The 21526-nt window shown below is 48.1% G+C and overlaps 7 protein-coding genes across 9 annotated transcripts; 3 read left to right on the top strand and 4 right to left on the bottom strand.

Annotated features, from left to right (window-relative positions):
* Positions 1–21: 21 nt before the first annotated feature.
* LOC9639440 lies at positions 22–3891 on the bottom strand. The gene is made up of 11 exons (XM_002991253.2): positions 3861–3891; positions 2415–3778; positions 2281–2355; positions 2087–2219; positions 1905–2032; positions 1765–1848; positions 1627–1710; positions 1420–1571; positions 1218–1365; positions 675–1156; positions 22–564 (listed from the first exon to the last, which is right to left on the bottom strand). The coding sequence occupies exons 1-10, from the start codon at positions 3889–3891 to the stop codon at positions 779–781; spliced, it is 2577 nt and encodes an 858-aa protein (XP_002991299.2). The 3' UTR covers positions 22–564; positions 675–778.
* Positions 3892–3908: 17 nt separating this feature from the next.
* Positions 3909–4919, top strand: LOC112342764. Its single transcript, XM_024665063.1, has one exon. The coding sequence runs from the start codon at positions 3909–3911 to the stop codon at positions 4917–4919; it is 1011 nt and encodes a 336-aa protein (XP_024520831.1).
* A 50-nt stretch (positions 4920–4969) lies between these two features.
* LOC9639413 (uncharacterized protein At2g38710) lies at positions 4970–6673 on the top strand. Of its 3 annotated transcripts, XM_024665042.1 has the most exons (7): positions 4970–5193; positions 5345–5493; positions 5553–5672; positions 5844–5958; positions 6110–6200; positions 6260–6291; positions 6339–6455. In XM_024665042.1, the coding sequence occupies exons 1-7, from the start codon at positions 5062–5064 to the stop codon at positions 6345–6347; spliced, it is 648 nt and encodes a 215-aa protein (XP_024520810.1). In that variant the 5' UTR covers positions 4970–5061; the 3' UTR covers positions 6348–6455. The 3 variants fall into 3 exon arrangements, with proteins under 3 accessions (XP_024520810.1, XP_024520809.1, XP_024520808.1); XM_024665041.1 differs by lacking the exon at positions 6260–6291 and having other exon boundaries at positions 6339–6673; XM_024665040.1 differs by having other exon boundaries at positions 4973–5193; positions 6260–6673.
* LOC112342753 (beta-1,6-galactosyltransferase GALT29A-like) lies at positions 6632–9373 on the bottom strand. The gene is made up of 3 exons (XM_024665038.1): positions 7150–9373; positions 6964–7088; positions 6632–6882 (listed from the first exon to the last, which is right to left on the bottom strand). The coding sequence occupies exon 1, from the start codon at positions 8822–8824 to the stop codon at positions 7460–7462; it is 1365 nt and encodes a 454-aa protein (XP_024520806.1). The 5' UTR covers positions 8825–9373; the 3' UTR covers positions 6632–6882; positions 6964–7088; positions 7150–7459.
* On the bottom strand, positions 6679–7372 carry LOC112342763. The gene is made up of 3 exons (XM_024665062.1): positions 7150–7372; positions 6964–7067; positions 6679–6882 (listed from the first exon to the last, which is right to left on the bottom strand). Exons 1-3 carry the CDS (start codon positions 7370–7372, stop codon positions 6679–6681), a joined length of 531 nt encoding a protein of 176 aa, XP_024520830.1.
* A 4927-nt stretch (positions 9374–14300) lies between the features above and the next one.
* On the bottom strand, positions 14301–20987 carry LOC112342751 (sperm flagellar protein 2-like). Its single transcript, XM_024665036.1, has 29 exons — positions 20902–20987; positions 20637–20837; positions 20503–20589; positions 20157–20450; positions 20036–20107; positions 19799–19981; positions 19559–19748; positions 19407–19505; positions 19139–19353; positions 19028–19088; positions 18762–18979; positions 18550–18710; positions 17758–18496; positions 17625–17700; positions 17456–17568; positions 17331–17399; positions 17155–17274; positions 17010–17105; positions 16772–16957; positions 16516–16717; positions 16341–16432; positions 16156–16284; positions 15984–16089; positions 15755–15930; positions 15564–15699; positions 15430–15510; positions 15112–15373; positions 14945–15056; positions 14301–14892 (listed from the first exon to the last, which is right to left on the bottom strand). The coding sequence occupies exons 2-29, from the start codon at positions 20820–20822 to the stop codon at positions 14347–14349; spliced, it is 5007 nt and encodes a 1668-aa protein (XP_024520804.1). The 5' UTR covers positions 20823–20837; positions 20902–20987; the 3' UTR covers positions 14301–14346.
* LOC112342752 lies at positions 20958–21501 on the top strand. The gene has a single exon (XM_024665037.1). It carries the CDS (start codon positions 20975–20977, stop codon positions 21491–21493), a length of 519 nt encoding a protein of 172 aa, XP_024520805.1. The 5' UTR covers positions 20958–20974; the 3' UTR covers positions 21494–21501.
* Positions 21502–21526: the final 25 nt, after the last annotated feature.

The raw sequence follows: 21526 nt of genomic DNA, 5'->3' as shown, positions 1-21526 counted from the left end.
TTTGTGGATCGGGATCGGGCATAGAGGAATGGAATTTTATAAAACCATTTGGATTGGTTTGGTTTGAGTTCGTTCGTCTTGTTTTTTCTTTCTCTCTCGTTTTGTGCCGCTGCGCGGCCTATTTCTTGGTGTGTCGAAGGTTAGCCATAACGAACCATGGCGATGGACGGGAATGGAAATGCGCCCCTCCACCAAGAACAAGAAGAAGGCCCATCGCGTCGCGTCGAGTTCTTGCGCTGCTGCTGCTGCTGCTGCTGACGATCGATGCTGTTGGAGAATCCGAGATGCAATCGTTGCCTTGGATCGGTCGTTAGGAAGCTCTTGTTCTTTCCTTTTGTTTCCGTTGAGATCTCCGGAAAAAATTTCTTTTTCTTTTCTTTCTCTTGCATTCACAGCGATCGCAAAAACTATTAATGGCGGCCATGGAACAGTTAACTGAAACAACGAAGACGAACAAGTCTTACTTGGTAAACATGGTGGATTGTCTCAAAGCCTTTCTAGCAGTCTTTCGCTTATAGCTTGCTTTCCAGCTCGGTGGCGAGCGAGGGCCCATGTCTTTGCCATCTGTTTGACACACTCGAGTTTCGAGGTACCAGCAAAACTGTTAGTCAAATGGACGAGCGATTTCGCTACTTTATAGAAGGAAACGAAAGGAAAAAGGATACGTCACTCACTTTGAAGCAGCCAGCCGGCGAGTCTAGCAGCCTTTGGAGAATCCCAACGCCAGAGGACAGAAGAGCATTGCTTCGCTGCGCCTGTCGAGTCAATCCGGCTCGAGCTATGGATCACTGTGGTGGTGTGTCAAGATCTTAGCGAGAATCTGCTCCAATTTCCTCACAGATGGCACCAGCAGCTTGTCCACGATCAGCCGTGCCACAGTAGTCCCGAGTGGCAGCGATTTAGTGTGTTCGTCTTGCTTCACCACGCCAAGTGTTGGTCTACCATCTTCCAAAGCTCGAGCGGAGACTGTGCACGACTCTAAATCGTCCATCGATTCCGTGATCATGCCAGACCCCAGGCAAGTCTCTCCAGCATAAAACGCTGCGTACTGACCGGCTGCTAGAGCTTGATCGTTGTGTAGCAGTTTCACACGGGCACCCTGCTTCTCCCGTTCAACCTCGAGCTCGCAGTCGTGAAAACTGGGACCGTGACGGACCTGGGGCCACGGAATTCCTGGTAAATCGACGGCAAGGACGATGAAAACGAGAAAATCCCACCTTGCATTTTATCGGACAACTGGGGTCGGGTATCGTTGAAAACCAGCTCAAATTATCAACGTAGAAGTTTCGTCTCTTCTTATCCCCGGAAAAGTAATGCCTTGAAATATAAACCAGATTTTTCTCCGAGTCCTTTGCCACAACGTACCTGCACGACACGACTGCAGTGAGGAGGGGGGGAAAAATTCTTTTGAGAACATACCACGGTCCGTGTGAGAGACTAATACCACGCCTCTGGCCGATTGTGTAGAACCAGAATCCTTTGTGTTTGCCCATTGTTTTTCCGGTCTCGGCCTCGATGAGAAGACCTTCCTTTTCGCCAAGGTGTCTGGATATGAAGTCACTGAATTTGACCTGTAAAACCCGTCCATCAAAGAGACATTGTGAGACGGGACCAGCAGAAACGAACCTTGCCAAGGAAGCAGATGCCTTGTGAATCTTTCCGATCCTTGTTTGGAAGATTCAGAGAATGAGCAAGTTGACGGACCTCAGGCTGCCAGCATTCGAGTTACTTGCGGGTGAAAAGAGAAAAAGTCGAGATCCTCACCTTCGCCAGACTGCCTAAAGGAAACATAAGAAATCCCAGTTGCTCCTGCGAGAGCTGCGAGAGAAAGTAAGTCTGGTCCTTGACCTGCAATATCAACAGTTCGCTCAAAAGCAAAAGCGCGAAAAGAGCTGGAGCCTTACTTCATCTTTTGATAGCTTTAGTCGTGCACGTATTGTCCCCTGCTCATCCACATACCGCTCCACTCGAGCATAATGACCGGAGGCAACTCGATCGAACTTAGTCCTGTCAATGTGATCCAGAAAAGCACCTGATTGTCAGGCTTAGTATACGCAAAGGAAAATCCAAAGAACAGCTTCCATACCAAACTTGACAACGGTGTTGCACATGATATCAGGATTTGGAGTCCTCCCGGCCCGAACTTCCGTGATGCATTTGGAGACAACCTTGTTCCAGTAGACATCAGTCAAATGGACGATCTCCAGCTTCACTCCCACCTACAAACAAAAAATCTTCCAATAAGAAAACCACAAAGAAAGGAACAAAAACAAAGCAAACCTCGTCACACACGTCTTGAGCATACTTCAAGTCTTCCTCCCATGGACAAGACGACCAGAAGTTTTGGAAATCCTCCTGTGGAGCTAGCCAGATCTTGTCAATGCCTCTGCCAATCCAAAAAGATTTTCTAGTACCTGGAACCAGATCTTGATATAGAAGGCAGTGCACGAGTGTCCAGCCGCACAGAGTAGCCGCAATGCCACACTACTATCCACTCCTCCACTCACGAGCACTGCTACTCTCAGCCTGTGCTGGCCATGAGGCTCGCAGCAACTCAAGGCATCGTTCCACTCCAAAATCGGAGAATGTGTGAGAGTACGCTGCTGCTGCTCCTCGGACAAGACCGGATTTTCAATTCCCAGCGATGAGCATTGCCATCGTCGTTGCCGTGGAATCGAGCATCCGGAGAGAAGACGAAGATTTCGCGGCTCGCAATGAAATGCCCGCGAACTGACCTGGTAGCCACAAGCGCATGGAGAGAGCGCCATTTTTAGGGCTCTTCCTCCCTCCACATTTTTAGGGTTTAAGGTAGGAGCTACATTTTCCCAATGGAGGAATGGCTGATCAAGGCACGCGTGCTGGAAATCCACGCGACGCGAGGTAAGATCGGGGCAGTGGCCGTGGAGCCAATGTCGCAGCCAGCAGCTCCGCCACTCCACAAGCTCCAGCCGATCGGACTCGCGGATCTCAAGCCGGGGAAGCATCACACAGGGTGTGCGCTCTTTGGGACGCTGTGTGGCGAGGCTTTCAAGAGCCAGGGCATCCACACGGTGCTGGAAGACGCGAGCGAGCGCGCGGTGCTGCTGTCCGTGTACAATGTGGCGGTCTCCAACACGAGCAATGCGGGCGTGAAGCAGAGATTTCCAGTGGGGATGAGAGTGGCGATCAAGGAGCCGGTGCTCAAGCGGGAGAAAGGAGGGATTTTGGTGCTGCGTGTGGACAATCTTCTCAACATCGAGAGGGTGTTGGCAGTACCCGACTCGAGCGGTGAGTTTCCAGCTCCCATCTCCGAGGAGGCCAGCGCCGCGTCGCTCAAGATGGAAGGCAACAAGCTCTTCGCGTCCAAGGATTGGATAGGTGCTGCGGAAGCTTACACCAAGTGCATCACTCTCAGCTCCAATCTTCGCGAGGTGATGGCAGTGGCTCTCTCCAACCGAGCTGAAACGATGCTGAGGATTGGAAATCCGGAGCAAGCGCTCTCTGACTCGAATAACGCGCTCAAGCTGGATCTCTCCAACGTGAAAAGCCACTGCCGGAAAGCCCGAGCGCTCCACGGACTCCACGAGTACGAGATGGCGCTGGCGTGCATGAAGAAGGCTGCGGAGATGTCGAGAGATCATATGGGAGGCCTCATCCAGCAGTGCGAGACGAGTATCAAGCAGAGCAAGCACGGGAGTTTCGACATCAGTGGCTTCCTCATCGCTGGCCGAGCTCGAGACCGAGCTCCCAGCTGCGCGGACTACGTCGGCCCCGTGGCAATCCGGAAGTCCACCATCGCCTCCGGTCGAGGCCTGTTCGTCACCGAGAGCGTCAAGGCTGGAGAAACGCTGCTCGTCACCAATGCCTTGGCAGTAGCTTACAGCGATTCTCCGCCGAGCTGCCAGGCGACATCACTTCAGGAGGACCTAATGGCCAAGATCATGGCGGCGGTGGCGTGCTCGAGGCGGAATTTCCAGCAGCTGAGCAGCCTCATGTCGTCGACCAAGATCCCGTCGCTGGACTTGTTCCGTCCCAACAGCCGCTGGTACTCCGAGACCTTCGACCAGGACAACAATGGCGACGTGAGGATCGACACGGACAGCGTCCGCAAGGTGGTGAAGGAGTTCTCGTTCGGCCAGTCTCTGTGGCACAAGCTCGATGGTATGTGCAACAGCGCCGACGCCATCCTTAACTCCAAGTCGTGCGGACTGTGGCCGCTGCCGGCTTTCATCAACCATTCGTGCTGTCCGAATGCCGCGCGGCTGGAAGTCGGGCGAGCGCTCTTCGTCCACGCGGCTCGAGACATCGGCGAGGGGGAGGAGATCACTCTCCCATACTTCGACGCGCTGGTGCCGTTCCACGCGCGGCAGGAGATCTGCCAGCGGTGGGGATTCCAGTGCCAGTGCCGCCGCTGCTCCAGCGAGCGCGGCTCTCAGAAGGCCTTCCGGAGGATCAACGAGCAGTTCAACTTCCTCCACGACAAGGCCTTCCGGGAGATCAACGCGGCGGCGGAGGCCGGGGAGGTGCCCGGTCCTCTCCCGGCGTGCGCGAGCTTCGGGCAGCTAGCCGTGCGGCTCCAGGCGGAGGGAAGCGCGAGCGCGGACACGCTGCTGCGCGCCTCGTACGCGCTGGCCTACTTGGCCGGGATGCCATCGTCGGACTTCTTCGAGGATTTCATGCAAACGGTGCCGCCATGGGAGGATCTGGTGAGCTGCTTGCACGAGACGGTGCCGGGGCACTGGCGATCGCTGATAATGCAGTGCGGGGAAGTGATGGAGCTGCGGCAGTACTTGGAATCGTCGGCGGTGGTGAGAGACGAGGGGCCATTGCGAGTGGTGAGAGAGGTGGCTTACAAGCTTTGCCGGAGTACCTTTGGGAACCAAAGGGCCGAGGTCTTCGAGGCGCTCATCGCGCAAGCTAGTAGCATGAGGCCATTTTGAAAAGGAGAGAGAAGGAGGTTTATTCCTTCCTTTCGTCAAATTAGATTCCCTACTTGTCGTGTTCTTTTTTCTAGGGCTTGGCTTGCTTGCTGTGCGCTCGCCAGTCATGGCGATGGCGATGATGCCCTAGCACGAGAGGCTGATGCGCTGCTGCGGCCACGGCGCTCGGGTGGAGGACGACGGCGCGCGAATCGGCGGCGGTGGCGGCAGCAGCAGCACTCATTTGTGGCGGCGGCTCTTGTTGTTGATGAAGAAGAGGCGGCTTGCGGAAGTGGTAGGGATGCCTGCCGCTGCTGCTTCTTGCTTGTTCTTAGAAGCGAGCGAGTGAGTGAGCGAGTGATTCTCAAGTCGAGTGGAAGGGGAGTGAAGACTTGCTCTCTTTTTTTCTCCTCTTTTTTTTTTTCTTATGGTTGGGGCGTGGCTAGGGGCGTGGTTCCGAACATCATCGGACGCGCAGGAGCAGCAGCACCATGGTCTCCGCTAGCAAGGAGATGGCCGTCTATTGCTTCGATACTCTCGTCGCCCACTACACCGGAGATGTGATTCCCACGCCGGACTTCGAGGAAGGGAACTAGTAAGTGTTCTTGGCATTGTTTGCCATTCTCTCTTTCACGTTCCATTTTCCCCATGCAGCCCACTGTTCGTGACTTGGAAGAAAGTTGTGAATGGTGGAGAGCCTCGCTTGCGAGGATGCATCGGGACGCTGGAAGCTCGCTGCTTGATCACTGGCTTCAAGGATTACGCATTGACCAGGTGCGCTCTTTTGGTTGCTTGGCGTGAAAGAGCCTTGTCATGGCACCATTTGTTTATGGTTTTAAGTGGATGCCTTCCTTGCTAGCTAGTGTTTGGTAGCCGAGTTTCGAGCGAAAAGATGTGAAAAAAATAAGTGGAAGGATGTTGACCTCTTCTCTACCTATGTTTCAGTGCGCTCCGCGACCGGCGCTTCCCTCCGATTCAAGCCCGGGAGATTCCTTTCCTGGAATGTACCGTGTCCATTCTAACAGACTATGAATCAGCAGCCAATTATTTAGATTGGGAGGTGCATTTTTCTTAAATTTTCTTCTTTGCAAGCCTTTTGGGAGGCTTGTTTGCTTTCTTGCATAGTTTTATTCTTCTCTTCTTGCCTCGTAGCTAGGGAGAGGTTGATTGATTTTGCTCCGGTGGAATTGCTACTGATTTTACTCCCGCAGATTGGGAAGCATGGGATGATCTTGGAGTTCACTGATCCGGATAACTTACGTAGGAGTGCCACTTATTTGCCAGAAGTTTCGGCTCAGGAAGGTACGTGAGATTGTTGTTGTTTTCTTCCAGAGGACCATAGAAAAAAGCAATCTTTCCAGGCTGGACCAAGGTGGAAACTGTGGACTCGTTGGTGAGAAAAGCAGGATTCATGGGTCCTATAACCGAGTCACTGCGCAGGCGCTTTAGAATCACTCGCTACCAGAGCTCACTCTACACGATGCACTACAGTGACTACGTCGCGTACCTGAAGCGAACACGAGGCATCATCCCGCTGCTGACACTCAAATGCTGATCGCCGACCCGATTCGATTGATTACCTCGAGCTCTATTACCGAAAACGATCCATCCATCTCCTTAGTAGAAGAAAAGAAAGAGAAGAATTTCTTTCTCTCGGGTTGTGGTGTCACAATTCTTGAAGCCGCGGCCACGGAGAGACGCCACCGACGATTCTTGCTTCATTCTATAAAAAATAAGACCGAGAGCCAAGAGAGCTTTTGCCTTGGGCTTTTTCATTTCGTCACAGATCGTCCCATATCCGAAAGTCTGTCATTGGATTCTCGGGGTTGAATAGAGCGTCTTGACACGCCAAAAAAAAGAGTGTCTTGTGCCTGTCAATATTTGCCAAAGCATGTGCCCGGCCAGCCGGCGCAGCGGCGATTGATACCTCGCCAGCTCCAACAACAGCCTGCGCATATCCATTGTCCATGAATGCGTTCTCCAGCTGCGGAAGAGAGAGAAAAAGAGAGAGATAAGTTATATCAGCTCCAACCGGGTTTATAAGATCGATCGCAAAAAAACTTACACGAAACAACGCTCGAGCGTTCCAAAGGAGAAACGTCTCGTTGCAAAAGTGATGCCGATGATTGGCACGAACGGCCCCTACTTGAATCTCTCCTGCGTGAACTGCTGTGCATTCAATCGCTCCACCTGGGAAAGAATGAAAGTAAGCTACACACACACACACACCATTATTCCTATAGTAGCCTACCTGAGAGGCCGGCTTGAGCAGCAGCTTTGAGAGGATCGAGCAGCCATCCTCGCTTGTCTTGACTTGGGTTTCTGGGGAGCCTCGCCAGGCTTGCATCTGTATCGCTGCCAACGCTAAAGTGTTGCTGGTGGAGCTCTTGGTCCAACACCATGACGGACATCTTGCAGAGAAAGAGTAGGAGCACCGCTAAGCCCAAGACCTGCCACCACTGCTTTGCCTGCATTTCCAGCCTCCGCCCGACCTTTACCTTTCACTTCCTTCCTGTCGTAGAAAGAAGGCTACCGGAACCTGGTGACTCGACTCTATCTATCTATGTGAAAACCCTGACGGCCGGTAACTTGAATCCAGAGGCCTCGTCTAGAAAAGGATTGGACTTGTTGTTGGCGAGATCCTGGTAGAGTGTATACTCCGCCGCGTAGTCGTGAAGGTTGAGCTCCCCTCTCTGGTTTGTGTGATAGTGATGTTTGGCGGTGGCAGCTTTCCCGAATCCGAAAATATTCACACTGTCGCATATCCCCAGCGCAAGCATCACCGCTTGCATCCCAGACGAGTAGTGGAAGAATGAGCCGTCGTGCATGCGTTTCCAGTGCTCGATCGAGTAGCTGGCCGAAGCAGCAGCGCCGGAGCTCTGGAAGAACTTCTTGAGCGAGTAGTACTTGACAATTCTCATGCACAGAGCATCGAATCTGGGATCAGTGACGAGCAGCGGCGCATCGGCCATGAGAGAGCCACAGAGCTTGAGGTGGACGAAATGTAGAGCCTGGCACATATAGACGACGGTGGCGACGCTGGATCCATATGGATGGCAATTGCAACCCGGACGTCGAGAGCACAGAGCTAGAACGTTGCTGTTGATGAAGGAAAGCGTCGTCTTTGATCCAACGTGCTGCTCGAAACCTGTGACTCTGGCATTGTTGAGCCTCAACACTGCTTCGTGGCTGTCGATGAAAGATCCATACCTGGTGTTGAGAAGGATGCCGCTGTTTCCAACCACAGCACACTGCCGGAATCGCCCGCTAGAGCCTGTTGCTGATGAATTGAGAAACTTGACGATAGGAGCACTCACTTGATCCACCAGCTCGTTCATGACACTGGGATCATACCTCTTCTTCCTCAGCCACGAGCGTAGAGCTTGAGACGCTTCCGCCCAACGCGTGGAGTATCGAGGATGAGTGAGCTCCACCGGCAACCTGGACCCTCTAGCCGAGATCCTCCTATAGCCCGAGTTGGGACGGTGGTCGTGACGGTAGTACGAATCCACATCGATGCTCGCTGCTCTGGCGGCTCTGGCTCTCGAGGCCGCCTCTGGAATGTCACGCTGCCACCGCCGCCTCACAAGCTCCAGATTTACCACATCGCCATCGCCTTCCAGCAAGAGGTTGAGCCTGTGAAGCTCCTCCGGCGTCCAAGGATCCTGGATCGACTGCAAAAACAAGGTTCTATTCAATTCCTGGGGATCTAGCCTGCCACTGCGCAGCAGCTTGTGGCGATGCGGATAGCCTAGCATGACCCTGAGCGAGGACAAGCTGATTGCGAGAATGCCCAACGCAAGCAAGCCAATCAAGCACACGAAATTGGCACACCTGACGCTCGGCCGATCTCTTTGCTGCTCTCTGGCAATGCATTGCCTGGAGAGATGGTGCTTGTAAGAAGCCATGGGAACCACTCGAGACATGGGACCAATTGACCCAACTCGGCGCGCACGCTCTGCTCGCTCGCACGCTCTGGTTGATTGAAATCTAAGACTAGCCTAGCATGATCAAGGAAGAGATGGAGCGAGCAAGCAAGCAAAGGTTTTTGCGGATAACTGGGCCTAGCCAGTGGGGACTGACAGGCATGCCCTGCTACACACAACACCTGCATTGGATTAAACTAAGCCCAAAAAGCCCTCCCTTCAAGGCAAGCAAGAAGGGCCATCGCCTGGCTGACAAAGGAAGGAAAAGGAAACATCACCACTATTACCCTATTCACGAGAAATCCCAGCATCCAGAGCGAAACCAAGGCACTCAAGGCTGGATTTGGATCTCTTTTGTCAGGTAGGAAACGGTACGCGCATTGATTAGCGAAAGAGAGGGGAAGCGGCCTAGGTTTAGATTCAGAGGAGGAGGATGTAAATGCAATGCGCAGGGCAGCGCTCTGCCTGCCGCGATCATGAAATCACATACCTGGCGAGAGGACGAAAGCCCTAGAGAGCTCAAGAACCCTAATGTCTTTTTAATTGGGGTTTAAATTCAAACTATGGCGCCAAGCTCGTCCCCCTGTTCTCCACAGCGCCCTGCCCGCTCAAGATCTCCCTGGCGCTCCACCACTTCTTCTCTGCCTTGCTGTTAGCATTCGAGACATCATGTGAAAAGGTGCGAATTTTTTTTCCTTTCATGAGTGTAGCAACAACAAGCTACAATGCATGCGACGTGAAGTTGACTTCCAATGAGCATGCATTTTGCTGTCCCCATGCCTCATAGAGGTTATCCAGATTCTTCTGTGCAAGTGGTGGTTCTGTAAATTAATTCGTATCTTTAACTCTGCATCAACTTAGGTTATTGAGTAGAATGGGATGCTGTACTAGGGATGAAACATGTATTCATGGGCGGGAACTGTGGGAGCGGGTCCGGGACTTCACCTTTCCACATCTGTTAGGTACTAGGGAGAACCTGCTTGCCTTGGATCCCACATGTTTTACATTAGTATCAGAGGCTCGGTGGTTAAGCCACAGTGTTTGTGGTGGTGAGACATCATACACTAGCAGAGCACTTGATAGAGTCTAGCGGAGTTAGCATATCCCACAGTTTTTTCAGAATGGCATTGTCAACGAAACTTCGGGTTTGAAGTGATTTTGGAGGCTGCCAAGGTTTCTATTTTGAAGACTGAAGTGGACAGGGATGGGGAATTGATAGCAGGATTGTAGTGAGTTGAGACATGCTAGAAGAGCAAGGCCTTGTTTCACTCACTCCCCGCAAGACAGAGCCCTTATTAGATTCTGAAACGGCAATAGGCACTATACAGATGTTTGCGCTTCTTCTAAGTCACATAGTGGAACTAATGAAACTTGTGTGTGGCGAAAGAAAAAAAACAAATGATTTATTTATGCTCGCCAGCTGCTCATTTTTTGTTTCTCGATATTCGAATTTTGAATCCCTTAAGGCCGAAGTAACTACCAATAGATGGACTCACAACTCTACAATTCCAAGCCTTGACGGTTACACCTTCAAGCATCGTGATAGCTAAGTTCCAGCAATTGTGTCATCACATCTTTGTAACAAGAGTGATGACAAGATGTGATGACTTGACAATTGCTTCCATGGACTTACGAGATTCTTGAAGCCATAAACGTCAAGGAACACCTAGAATTGTAGAGTCGTGAGTACATCCAGTGGTGGTGAGTTGCTTTGGCCTTGGATTTGAAATTGGACTGCCATTGTTCCTATAGAAACCATGTGACAAACAATGCACTTAAGTGATATATTCACCACTGTTCCTTTTTGGCATACCCTAAGCTTTGTAGTTCTTCTCATTGAATTTGTCTAAGGTAGTTGAGTCTCCTCCCTCCCTTTCGTAATGCCAATTATTTAGTGGAGATATCGCCTTGTTAAGCTTAAGCTTGAGGCTTAAGGTTAAGGGTGATGGTGTGTGAAGAAAATGGATGTTACTCTCACCAGGCCTGGGAGAGTCCTTCTCTGTCACAAAGTTAACAGTGATGGTGTGTGAAGGGAATGGATGGATCTTAAGCTCAAGGTTAAAGTGTGGTAGGATAAAAGGAAAGCTTGATCGTTTAAGTTAAGGAAAATTTGAGGTTAAGTGTAAACCAAGAGAATATTCTGTATTCTGCCACGTCAGCAGTCGGTAAGAACTGAGGTAGTTCAAGTGGATGTACACAATCAACAAAAATAATGATGCCTGCTGTTAAGATCACCAAGAGGAAATGTCCCCGAGCTATGGCAATGTTGAGGTGTATCAATGAGAGGCTATGCCGTTGGTCGACAGGAGGCAAAAGAGCAGCACAAGAACAAAAACCATCGGCAACAGGGTTGCTAAAACCAAACTCCAGTGGGTGTTAGGTTTTCATTGGACCGGAATTCTTCCTGTGTTGTTCGCTGCAACAGTTGGGGCAGTGCACCAGTGAAAATTGGGCAAACTTAACACCCACCTAAGAACTACTGAAGTCTAGTTTTGCAGTACCGGCAATATGGCTGTCGATGGTTCTTATTCTTGAGCTACTCTCTTGCCTCCTGTAGATGGCACAACCTCTCATCAGCATTTTGCCATAACTTGGGTGTGCTCCCTCTTGGTGATCTTAATGGCAGTCATCTTTATTCTTGTTGATTGCATACATCCATTTGAACTGCTTGACTTCTAATGCCACATTCTTGACCTACTGCTGATGTGGCAGAATATAGAATATTCACTCGGTTCTACATTATAATAAATATTTGTGTTCAAATAAGAAGAGTGCAAGCAATGACAACCTCAACCCATTTAGTGGCATAGTCAAGTGTGAATAAGATGTATCAATTTTGAGATTTGAAAAGTCTAACAAAATCTATAATGGTATGAGAGGACATGGAATTAAAAGGTTGTGTTTGCTTAGTCACAAGCTTTGCAAAGGTTGTGATAATCCTTTAAAAGTGTAAAGGCTAGCTTGATAAATTTTTCATGCAGTGATGTCACACAAAGTGGCCACTAGTTATTTCCTTCATAGGCTTCTTGCAATATTGCATTTTGGTTTAAAGCTTGTATGCAACATCTTAAAAAGTTTTCTTGTCCATCTTTTGTATTGTCTGCTATGGGTGTATATGGTATAATAAATGCCTTATCTTGGTCTAGTGTAGCATATTTTTGTGGGAATAGAATTGACAAATATTTTGCAATCTCAAGTTGGTGTAGCTTGAAAAAAGTTGCACCTGGTAAGTTGTCATGAATACTGATACTAATAGTGAAGTTATCTACTTGAATATGTTGTCTACCTAGCTTATGAATAATATTAAAGTCAAACTCTTGAAGCAGTAAAAACTATGCAAATGGTTTAGTAAGTTTGGGTATCAAATGCATCCACTTCTAAATGGACCTGTCTGGTGGAACAAGACTAGGTGCTTTTGTTAAGCATATGAATAAGTTTATCATAAATTTGGTGACATATTTAATTCTATTTGCATGTCATATCTTTGTGCAAGAATTGTTAATGTTTGTGAGATTAAATCTAAAGTGTTACCAAGCTATATTATCTTTAAAGATGGCATAATTGTTGATTGTCGATGCTCTATGCTTCCATAAAGAATGAACACTTTTCAGGATTTAAGCTTAAGCCAAATTCTCTACAACATATGAAAGATTTTTCAAGGCATTGTAAATGTTTGTTATTACCACTATATACTCTACAAGCATCCATAAAAACCTTTATATGTCAAGTAAGTAATCATAAAATATTTCTATTGATTTTTGAATGGAAAATTTTTCATGCCAAAAGGCATAATTATATAAACAAATGCTCCCTATGGTGTGATAAAATGCAATTATGTGTTGATCAGCTGGTTTGACAAGGATTTGATTATATTTCAAGAAGTGTCAAGGAAAGAATACATCTTGTGACCAGCTACACTATTAAGTAAGTCTTCAGAAAATGGTAAGGGAAATGCTTCACACTTAATTACTTCATTTAAACACTTGAAATCTACACATAAATATAATTTTCCTATTTTCTTAGGTACAATAAGCACCACTAATAGGATAAATTCAAATCCAACATGTAAAACTTATGCAGCATAAGTAGGCTTCATCTTATAGGAACGTTTTGAATTTTTTAGTTATTCTTATATATATATATATATATATATATATATATATATATATATATATATATATTCGGGGAAATGCCTTTAAAATTTAAATCTTCATAATTCCAAGCAATACATTACTTTAATAAGTCACTTAAAGTCTTAAGAAAAATTGAGGTCTATTGTCTATGCCAAGATATTGATAGATTCTAATGGTTTTTGATATAAGACCAAGGTTAGGGTCATAAACTTGGATTTATTTGTAGGGATAGCTTGTGATTATTAAGTTCTTAATCATAAGGTTCAATATAAAGTGCCTTGTTGAGAGTTTAGTATGACTGGTATATATCTTAGTATGGACGGAGAAGCATAGTATAAGGTTTGGAAGAATTTTTTATGGTAAGATTATCTTAAAGCAAATGTTTGATATAATGATTATGATATTGGACAGTGTAAAAAAGTGTTGGTTTAAGGTAACCCTATTTCATACTTCTTTTTAGAAACTGCGTTGGTATAATTGAAATAAATATTAGATGTGTGGGTTGGACATCATCTCTCACTCTTTGCCACTCTCCACTGTCGAACAGACCTTAGGGGCATTGGCTTGTGTTCACTTGTGTGCACAGTCATGGACAATGAAGCAGGATCTGCAGGGACGGGAATTTCATCTGCGGGACACTAGCTGCCATTCTAGGTCCAGGAGTGTGGAAGCAGGCATGTTAACAGCTGTGTGTCGGCCCCATGTAGAGCCTGGCACCTGTAGATGAATCAGATGGTAGGGACGCTGGATCCATATGGATGGCCAGAGCACAACGTGGAGCACAGAGCGACAACGTGGCTGCTGATGAAGGAAACTGTCGTCTCCTGTATGTTCGAATTGTTGAGCCTCAACACCATGCATGTCGATGAAATGCAGGCAACGCATCAGGCCTTTAACCAGCAACATATGCAAAGCTTGGCATTGAGGCTCTCTCGAAACCCAAGTCAAGACAAGCACTCGACCAGTTAAATGAGGAAATCAAACACTCAGCTGTATTTCTGAAATAGTGGGTGATGCCAGACTCTTGCCTCCTGAGCCTTTCACAGTGAAATTCCTGTCGCCACACTTCAAAATCATTTGTCGCACACCATTCACTTTCCCGTCTGTGTTGTACATAAAAACTACTTGGAGGTGGAATTCGATACTTTTTCAACTATTCCACCTAGATCTTTGTTGTACTTCGCCTTTATCTTCTTGACATCAGCACATGCCGTTCGATTGTGTTGCTAGCAGGCAGATCTCGCCTGTTTTTGAATCCATGAGAGGAGAACAGAGTCCAGCCCTTTATCTCCATCCGAGAAACGTATATGTCTCATGATTCGCCGCTGCTCATGCTATTTGAATTTACTCAAAAGAACCCTAATATCTGAGCTTGGGTTTGAATTCAAATTATGGCGCCAAGGGGGCGAATTCTTCCTTGGGCCTGCTGCCCTCGCTCTCGCTCTCGTCCGCCTTCTTCACGTTCATGACATGGATTTGCTTGCTGCAGTAGTTCTCCAGTAAGATCGAGCACAGGTTTGCAGCGCACTGCGCGCTCAAGATCTCCTTGACCGAAACTTGGCGCTCCACCACTTCTCCCGGCGGCAGGATCGCTGGGCTCGTTCCTGCGGCCGCTTCCTCTCGCGGAGTGGCGCTCAACGCATCCAGGAACTGCTGGATGGTTTCCACTGCCTGGTCGCTCAGCTCCGAGCACGTCTCGTCCCTTGCCCCCTTGATGGACGATGCCTCGGTGAGAACCTCGGTGAGGGAGGCGTTTTCCGGCACGCCAAAGTCTCGCACTGTGATGTTCGTCTGTTCGCTGAGGTTAGAGCCTCGCTGCGCTACCGTGCTTCTTGTGCACAGCCTCCCGCTCCCCTGGCTTCCGTCCGAATCAACGTCATCGCCTTCGTCCACGGCCTGAGGTGCCAACTCGCTCTTGATTTTCAGTATGAGTTCCTGAGACAAGAAAGCAAGGTAAATGGTCGTAGATACTACGTAAGGCACTCACTCTGATGTCTTGAGGAGCCCAGGCAAGGCACCCGGATGTCGAGGCTTCATCCAAGCTTAAGTGGTAGATCGCTTGCAGCAATTGTTCGGGTCTCAGCTCTAGAACATCCGACCTGCAGCGAGGATTTGCGGAGTTAATCAAGAGAGCATACACGGCCAGCCTCTTACCCCGTGCCCAAAAGCACTTGAAACACCTTCGAGAGTGCCTTTTCCTTGTCTTCGTCCCTGCAGAAGTAGAGTGCCAGCCTCTGCCATGGAATGGGAGGCGTGGCAGCTGCAGGTGTAGGTGTGGGTTCAGGGGCTTTTGCTGCCGGCTCCGGAGCTTCTGGAGGCGCCTCTACTGCTTCTGGCTCAAGCGGAGGGAGCACAAGCATTTGATAGGCAAGCGTCTTGAGCTCAGTCCCAATGTCAGCAGCTCCTTGATTAACAGCTGCAAAATGGCACACGGTGATCCGGTTTCTGTGGTGTATATCACCAGTGTAGTACCTTGATCAAACCAGAATGGGACGCTGACAAAGCTCTCCAGGCTTAGTAAACCATCTGTATCTTTGCTTGTTTCTTCAAGCACTGCAGCAAGAGCTCGTTAGAGTACGTTACTGAGGATAACAAAAGGCACTCACGGCTGCAGACTTGCTTGACATTCTCGACACTCGATGCAGAAATGCAATCATTGAAGTGTATATCCGCTAGCGTCATTATCAACGCTCTCCAGTCTAATATCTGTACAGTCTCGGCCTCAGTTTTCGCCGGAGGAACCTGCAGGACGTCACGTTGAGATGGTTGAGCGGGAAAATCCTGGTCTGTGGAAAACCTTCTTCATAACATTGTTCGTGTAGTCCAGCCAGATCTGGAATGGTCCAAATGGTCTCCCCTTGGTTGCTGGAAGGTGTGGAACTTGAGCAAACTCAACGTCTTCTTTTCCCTGTGCATGTGCGGTTTGGACCGCCTGTAGTAAAGTTGATGTAGCTTTTTCCGTTTCTATGTAACCTGGAAGCATGAAGCACGGTAAGAGATCGAAATTACATTTTTCCAGCACGTACCTGCAAGCGACATGGTCCGTAGAATTTCCACAAGATTACGAAGAAGCTTGAAGTGCCATTTGTTTACGTCAATCACCGGTTGCACCGCCAATTGTGGAGGAGGATCCTTCAATGACAATTTAGATAGGATTTAGTAAGTCTAGAATGGCATGATAAGCCTAAGGAAACTTACCACCATCATATGTTCCTCATTAATCACAAGCTCTCCACCATCTAAGTTCATTTGATACCACAGAGGAATTGCTTCCTCAACAGCCTCGTTAGAAAGCTCAATGACTTCCGTAACAATCTCAGATTCAACCTGCATTACATTAGATCCCTTCAGGTATCAGTCAGAACAATAAAATATAGGCACACCTTGTTGCAATTGTTCATCCACTTTTCCATGCGTGCCGATGAACCATTAACCAGTGGTTGCAACTCCCCCATATATGTGCAAGCCTTGCTTGCTGCACTGCCAACCATCAAACAGAATAAAGTTTAATTCATCATATCAGACAAGCAGCAAGGAAGTTCCAAAAGACAGTGATACCAAGCAACTGAAGCCGAGATTGAATAATTTCATGTTCCCGCAACATAGCCGATGGACCAGGTGATTGACCATCTCCTTCTCCGGGTTTTGATTTTGCCGGAGGCGGCTTCGACTTCCCTCCAGCCTTCGCCCGATTGTCCAGTTCAGGATCAGTCGCTGCCTTTATTATTCCATCGATTAAAAAGAGAGCTTTTGTAACAATCTACAGCCGGGAGAAGTTATAGAGAATGCAGGCAACCCGACGCAAAATACATACCTGAGAAATCTGAGGAGAAGAAGCAGTGACTCCCGGAATCCATCCGGGGACAGGAAAAGTCTTTGGAGGAACCTGCGCGGTTTCTACCAGGTTGCTCACAGGATTAAAAGTTTCCATGACAGCCGAGCTCGGCTTTCTGAAGTAAACTTCATGGAGAAACGCACAAGTTTGCAGATGCCTGTCAATCTACCAGGAAAAAGTACGAAAAGCTAGAACGAGAAGCTAGACAAAAACTCACTTCTGTTTGAATCAAATTGGTGAAGAGAGAGATACACGACGACGTTCTTTGCCCAATCCAATCAGCGAGTACTTTTTTGCAGTTTTCTTGAGCTTCCTGTAAACTGGTGTTTCCAAACACCACAAGTTCAAATTTATAGGCTTACCTTCAGCCTCTGGTCACAAATAGTACGAAGTTGCTTTGCAAGGTCGTCCACCGTCTTCTTCAGAGTCTGCTTCATCTTCGGTTGACGACGTTGGTCGATTTCAATCCGGTTATACTTCGCCTGAAGTAGAAGTGAAGCTACTTTTGACTGGGATGCAGCCATGTGAAGGGCGTCACCTGAAAATCATCGAAGGTCTTTTGTTTATTATCTGGCCTCTTCAAGAACACTCCAAAATTCATTTTGATCTGCACAAATTTCAGTAACCTGTAAAAGAACAGCCGTGGTGCGCATCTAAACATACCTCCTGCAGGATATTACGTCCATTGACACGTTCCACTCTAAGGCTATGAAAGAGGTTTTTAAGGCATGAGAAGTAGAGGGACTCTATTTGCTTCCAGCTTGAATGGAAGGTAACTGCAAAGCACAAATACAGACATAAGAAACGGCAAAGAGAACAATCGAACAAAAACCTGCGGTGCTTAGATCAATTTCTGGATATTCGGGAGCAGGTTCAGCAGCTGCTGCTGTTTCGCCTGAAGAAACATCCTGCAGACATAGTAAACGTAAGATACAACATCGACAAATAAAAAAGTCTAGCCTTACCTGTGCTTCTTCCTGTTGTTTACCCTTTGCAGCTGCTGCTTCTGGTTTTTCCACTTTGGCAAAGTCAGACGACGCAGCCTCAAAAGCAAAACCAGCCTTTTGAGATGCAACACTGGCCCGCGAAGCGGCTTGTTTTGCGGCTTCTGCTGCCGCTTCTGCATCGGCTTTTGCTTGAAAACAAGCATCTGCCCCACCGACTGCTTCCTGTGCTCTCGTTGCTGCTTCTTGAGCCTGAGCAGCTGCCTTTTGAGTAACTTCCAGAGGGTTTTGGATCTCCTTTAAAGCTTTTACTGCCTCGTTGAGTTTCTGGCCAGCCATTGTACTTGCTTTCACCCGTAGAGTCTCTTTAGCCAAAGGATCAGCGGGAAATGATTCAAGCACTGCTGCCGCTTCGATCTCGCCAACTTTGGCGAAGTACAGCTGTTTGCTAGCAATATCACACCCGACTTTGGCCTTCTCGGCTTCTCCCAATGCGAGATTCGTAGCCTCCTCGGCTTCTCTTGCAGCTTTAGCGGCTGCAGCCGCGGCGTCGGCCTGAACTTTTGCAGCAACGAAGTCCTTTACTACGTTGCTCGCATCCTCTGGTTTCACCTTGCCATCCTCCTCCATACCAACCCAGAAGGCGTTTAAGAACTTGCTCATCCACGACGTTAGAGCCGGCCAGAGCTGCAACCCTTCCACAATTCTAATACGGGCTAAATCCGGTTCTTCGACAGGTTGCAGGCGCGAAGCAATACCACTGTAGTAGACAAAAGTTATACTGGCGTCAAGAAATTACTTTTCAATACGTACGTCTTATCAGTTGGCGGAGGTGGATCGTAATCAAGGTGATAGAACAAGCCAGTCTTGCTATCGACACGCTTTCCTAACGCTTTGTTCAAAGCTCTTTCTTCGTTTGGACATTCCATTAGAAAGATACCATCGAGGCCTGAAACAAACTTGTCTACCTTTATCTGTTGGAATTTTTTCAGTTAGAGCAGAGACCATTTTAACACAGCACTTACAATAGGAGGCGGAGGTGCCAATACAGATGCCTCCGCCTCGTGTCGAGCTGTAAACTCAAAGTCAAGTCCTGTCAAAGCCTTTTCAAGTGCCGCCGCTTGCCCAGCAGTGTTTGGAAATCCATCTAGAATGAACCCTGTGACGTTTATTTCAGGCTCGGCACCTTTCCCGCCCTTCTTGTCCTTGGGAAGAGGTTTCTTGGGTGGAGCTTTTTCATCCTCTGAGAAATAGAGCTGTTGTTATTTCAAGCTTCCAACGTAGTAAATACCAGTTGCGTGAAGATTGCTTATGGTCATGACAAGCAAGGTCACCATCACTTCGTCTGGTACCTGATTAAAACAAGCTGTTGTGTAAAACAAACTTTAGCTTTAGAACATACCTGTTGTCCCTGTTGCTTGCACTGTTTGGCAGCTTTTCCCAGTTGCGCCTTAGTTGGTGGCGGGGGTGGTGTTGGCTGCACCTCTACAGTTTCAACAGGGCTTGGGGCACCTTCCGCTGGAACTGTCAAAGGTTCAACTTCGTTAACCGGCGCTGGAGTATCTGGAGCTGGTGTCTCTGGAGCTGGTTCCGCGTTTACTGGTTGGTTTGCTTCTTCTACAAACTAAAGCGTGAACACTGACAGTAACAACATAGATATATAAATATACCTGCTTCGGCTTCTGCTATGGCAGCAGCCAGAATTTTATCCATTTCAATTGTTTTGATACCAAATTCGGTGGCGATTTTTGTCGCAATAGTCGACCTCCCTGTGGTAAGTGATAAGTGATGAATAAAACACGAACTGTTACTAAACATGAACCTGAATATGGAATTCCAACGGTTGCCAGCTTCAGCGTCCATTCGGAGAAGTGTGGTATGGGCAGCGGTTTTGGTGGAACATCCGCCATTGTGTGAATAATATGCAAGATAATCCCAAGCTCTTTGTTCTTGCCAATCGGCTGAACTCCATTCCATTCACCTTGTTCTTGGAAGTATTCCATTGCAGCAGCCTGTGAACAAGCATGGTATAAGAATTGTTATCCGGCCTCTCGCTATTTACCTCGTCAGCGATGCGATTCTCCTCTTCCGTTTGTGACTCGGTAGAAATTATATCGCTGCATAATGGACTCGGCATAATAGCCCCCTTCACAAACAGCGTTTGCCACTCGCGCCATTCCAGCATAGGAAGGTCACTATTAGTGCTTTCCCGATAGCAAGCCCGGCTCTCAGCCAGACTTGTAATCTGAGAACATAGCGATCATGTTAACAAGAGCATTACTTGTTACTAGTCGCTTACTTGAAGAATGACTTCCCGGCACATCTCCCTATGCCTCGTTTTCCTGTTTTCGGCTTTCCTTTTCTTTTCTGCCTGCATCAGAAAACCATTAAGCTTAAAGCCAATGTAGTCACTCAAGCACCTCCACAAGTTGATGCTCGTGTTCGACTTCATCAAAGCAGTCTTGCCGCATCATTATGAGCAACTCCCTGTCACGAGCAAGAACAGCGTCCCATTCCCGTTGCCTCTGCTCGGCTATTTGCAACTCGAAGTTTCTTCGATAGGCATGCATGCTCTCTAGCTCAGCTTCTTGCATTCGAAGAATTTCAGCTTGCCGAAGTTCTTCTTCCAGTCTTTTTTGGACAGTCTGTTCTTCCTCCTCTTTCTTCCTAGCTTCTTCTGCCTCTTTTTCCCTCTCCAGTTTTTCCAGTTCTTCCTACAAGAAACAGAATGACTAAGAGCATCAGCACAAAAACATGACGTTCTACCTTTCGTATGTTTTGACGATGTTGAAATCTGTCAGCATCCTCCCTACCCTTCCGAGCTTTGACATCTTCAAGGTAAGCTTTCCCTTGCTGTTTAAAAACAATAAAATGGGAGCCGACATGTAGGTAAAGCTTACCTGGGCAATAACAGCAGGATCAAAAACAGCAGGAGGTCCCTCCTTTTTCCCTTTTGACGGAGGCGGCTTTTTGGCTTTTGGATCAACAGCTTCCAGCTTGGGTTCCGCTCCAAGTTCGTATCCCTTACTTTCAAAGGCTTGTATGTCATCTCTCGTGCTTTCGCTTACACCTTCTTTGCCATACATTCGCTTTGTTATATCCTGAAATTGCCAAAAGACCGGGGATGCTCAGAAATCACAACTCCAGAGCGGAACTTAATAAAACCTTTGTAAAATCTTTCGTTCTGTAAGTTGATTTGGAAAGAACTTACAGACCCTTTGATCCACCACAATGAAGGATGCAAGATCGAGCTGCTCCGCATTTTTCCAGGCATCCTAGATACAACAAGCATAAACTCGTGAACGACAAAAGAAACTCGAACGACCTGCCTTTAAGTGAGCATAGACAGCGAAGTTATATGTCTTTTGTAACCGGCCCTTTTCCAGCTTCTTTTGGAACTCCTGGAATGAAATCACAGGAGAAGTCGAGCTGGAGAAGCGTGCAAAGAAGATCTTCTTCTCACATCATAAATGATCTTGTGCTGCCGCTCTCTCATCTCAAGGGCAGTCGCGAGCTTCATCCTATGATACGCATCCCGCGCTTTCTCCTGGAGTACCACATTTCTCTCAGGCAATGCCCTGGACACCGGCGATCACCCATACCTGGCGCTTCTTCTCCTCGGCGAAGCGCTTCACAACCATCTCCTCGCGCCGCACCTTGGGGCTGGGGTCGTAATCCGGCCCCGGCGGCCTCCACGGGATCATCCCGCCGGAGCTGTCCATCGCCCTCCAACAGCGCAAGAGCGCAAGAGCCCTAAATTCCAAAAAGCGCACACACACAAACACGCGAA

Source organism: Selaginella moellendorffii, unplaced genomic scaffold, assembly GCF_000143415.4.
Source record: "Selaginella moellendorffii unplaced genomic scaffold, v1.0 SELMOscaffold_118, whole genome shotgun sequence".
NCBI classification, from domain to species: domain Eukaryota; kingdom Viridiplantae; phylum Streptophyta; class Lycopodiopsida; order Selaginellales; family Selaginellaceae; genus Selaginella; species Selaginella moellendorffii.
The sequence above is the reverse complement of the archived record's forward strand: the minus strand, read 5'-3'. Positions and strand labels throughout refer to the sequence as shown.

Bases quoted from the DNA above. Each gene is read 5' to 3' on its own strand.
- LOC112342752 (XM_024665037.1), top strand. From the start codon at position 20,975: ATGCAAGATCGAGCTGCTCCGCATTTTTCCAGGCATCCTAGATACAAC.
- LOC9639440 (XM_002991253.2), bottom strand. From the start codon at position 3,891: ATGTCGCCTGGCAGCTCGGCGGAGAATCGCT. The intron at 1,572-1,626 runs GTTCGTTTCTGC...CGGGTTTTACAG, and splicing joins GCATCTGCTTCCTTGGCAAG to GTCAAATTCAGTGACTTCAT. The intron at 1,157-1,217 runs GTGGGATTTTCT...CCGTGGCCCCAG, and splicing joins GTTGTCCGATAAAATGCAAG to GTCCGTCACGGTCCCAGTTT.
- LOC112342764 (XM_024665063.1), top strand. From the start codon at position 3,909: ATGGCCAAGATCATGGCGGCGGTGGCGTGCTCGAGGCGGAATTTCCAG.
- LOC112342751 (XM_024665036.1), bottom strand. From the start codon at position 20,822: ATGTATGGCAAAGAAGGTGTAAGCGAAAGCACGAGAGATGACATACAA. The intron at 19,089-19,138 runs GTATGTTCTAAA...TGTTTTAATCAG, and splicing joins GCAAGCAACAGGGACAACAG to GTACCAGACGAAGTGATGGT. The intron at 18,497-18,549 runs GTACGTATTGAA...TGTCTACTACAG, and splicing joins CCTCCGCCAACTGATAAGAC to TGGTATTGCTTCGCGCCTGC.
- LOC112342763 (XM_024665062.1), bottom strand. From the start codon at position 7,372: ATGCAGGCAAAGCAGTGGTGGCAGGTCTTGGGCTTAGCGGTGCTCCTA. The intron at 7,068-7,149 runs GTAGGCTACTAT...TTGAATGCACAG, and splicing joins TGCTCAAGCCGGCCTCTCAG to CAGTTCACGCAGGAGAGATT. The intron at 6,883-6,963 runs GTAAGTTTTTTT...TCTCTTCCGCAG, and splicing joins ACGCTCGAGCGTTGTTTCGT to CTGGAGAACGCATTCATGGA.
- LOC9639413 (XM_024665040.1), top strand. From the start codon at position 5,062: ATGCGCTGCTGCGGCCACGGCGCTCGGGTGGAGGACGACGGCGCGCGA. The intron at 5,959-6,109 runs GTGCATTTTTCT...TTACTCCCGCAG, and splicing joins CCAATTATTTAGATTGGGAG to ATTGGGAAGCATGGGATGAT. The intron at 6,201-6,259 runs GTACGTGAGATT...CAATCTTTCCAG, and splicing joins AGAAGTTTCGGCTCAGGAAG to GCTGGACCAAGGTGGAAACT.
- LOC112342753 (XM_024665038.1), bottom strand. From the start codon at position 8,824: ATGTCTCGAGTGGTTCCCATGGCTTCTTACAAGCACCATCTCTCCAGG.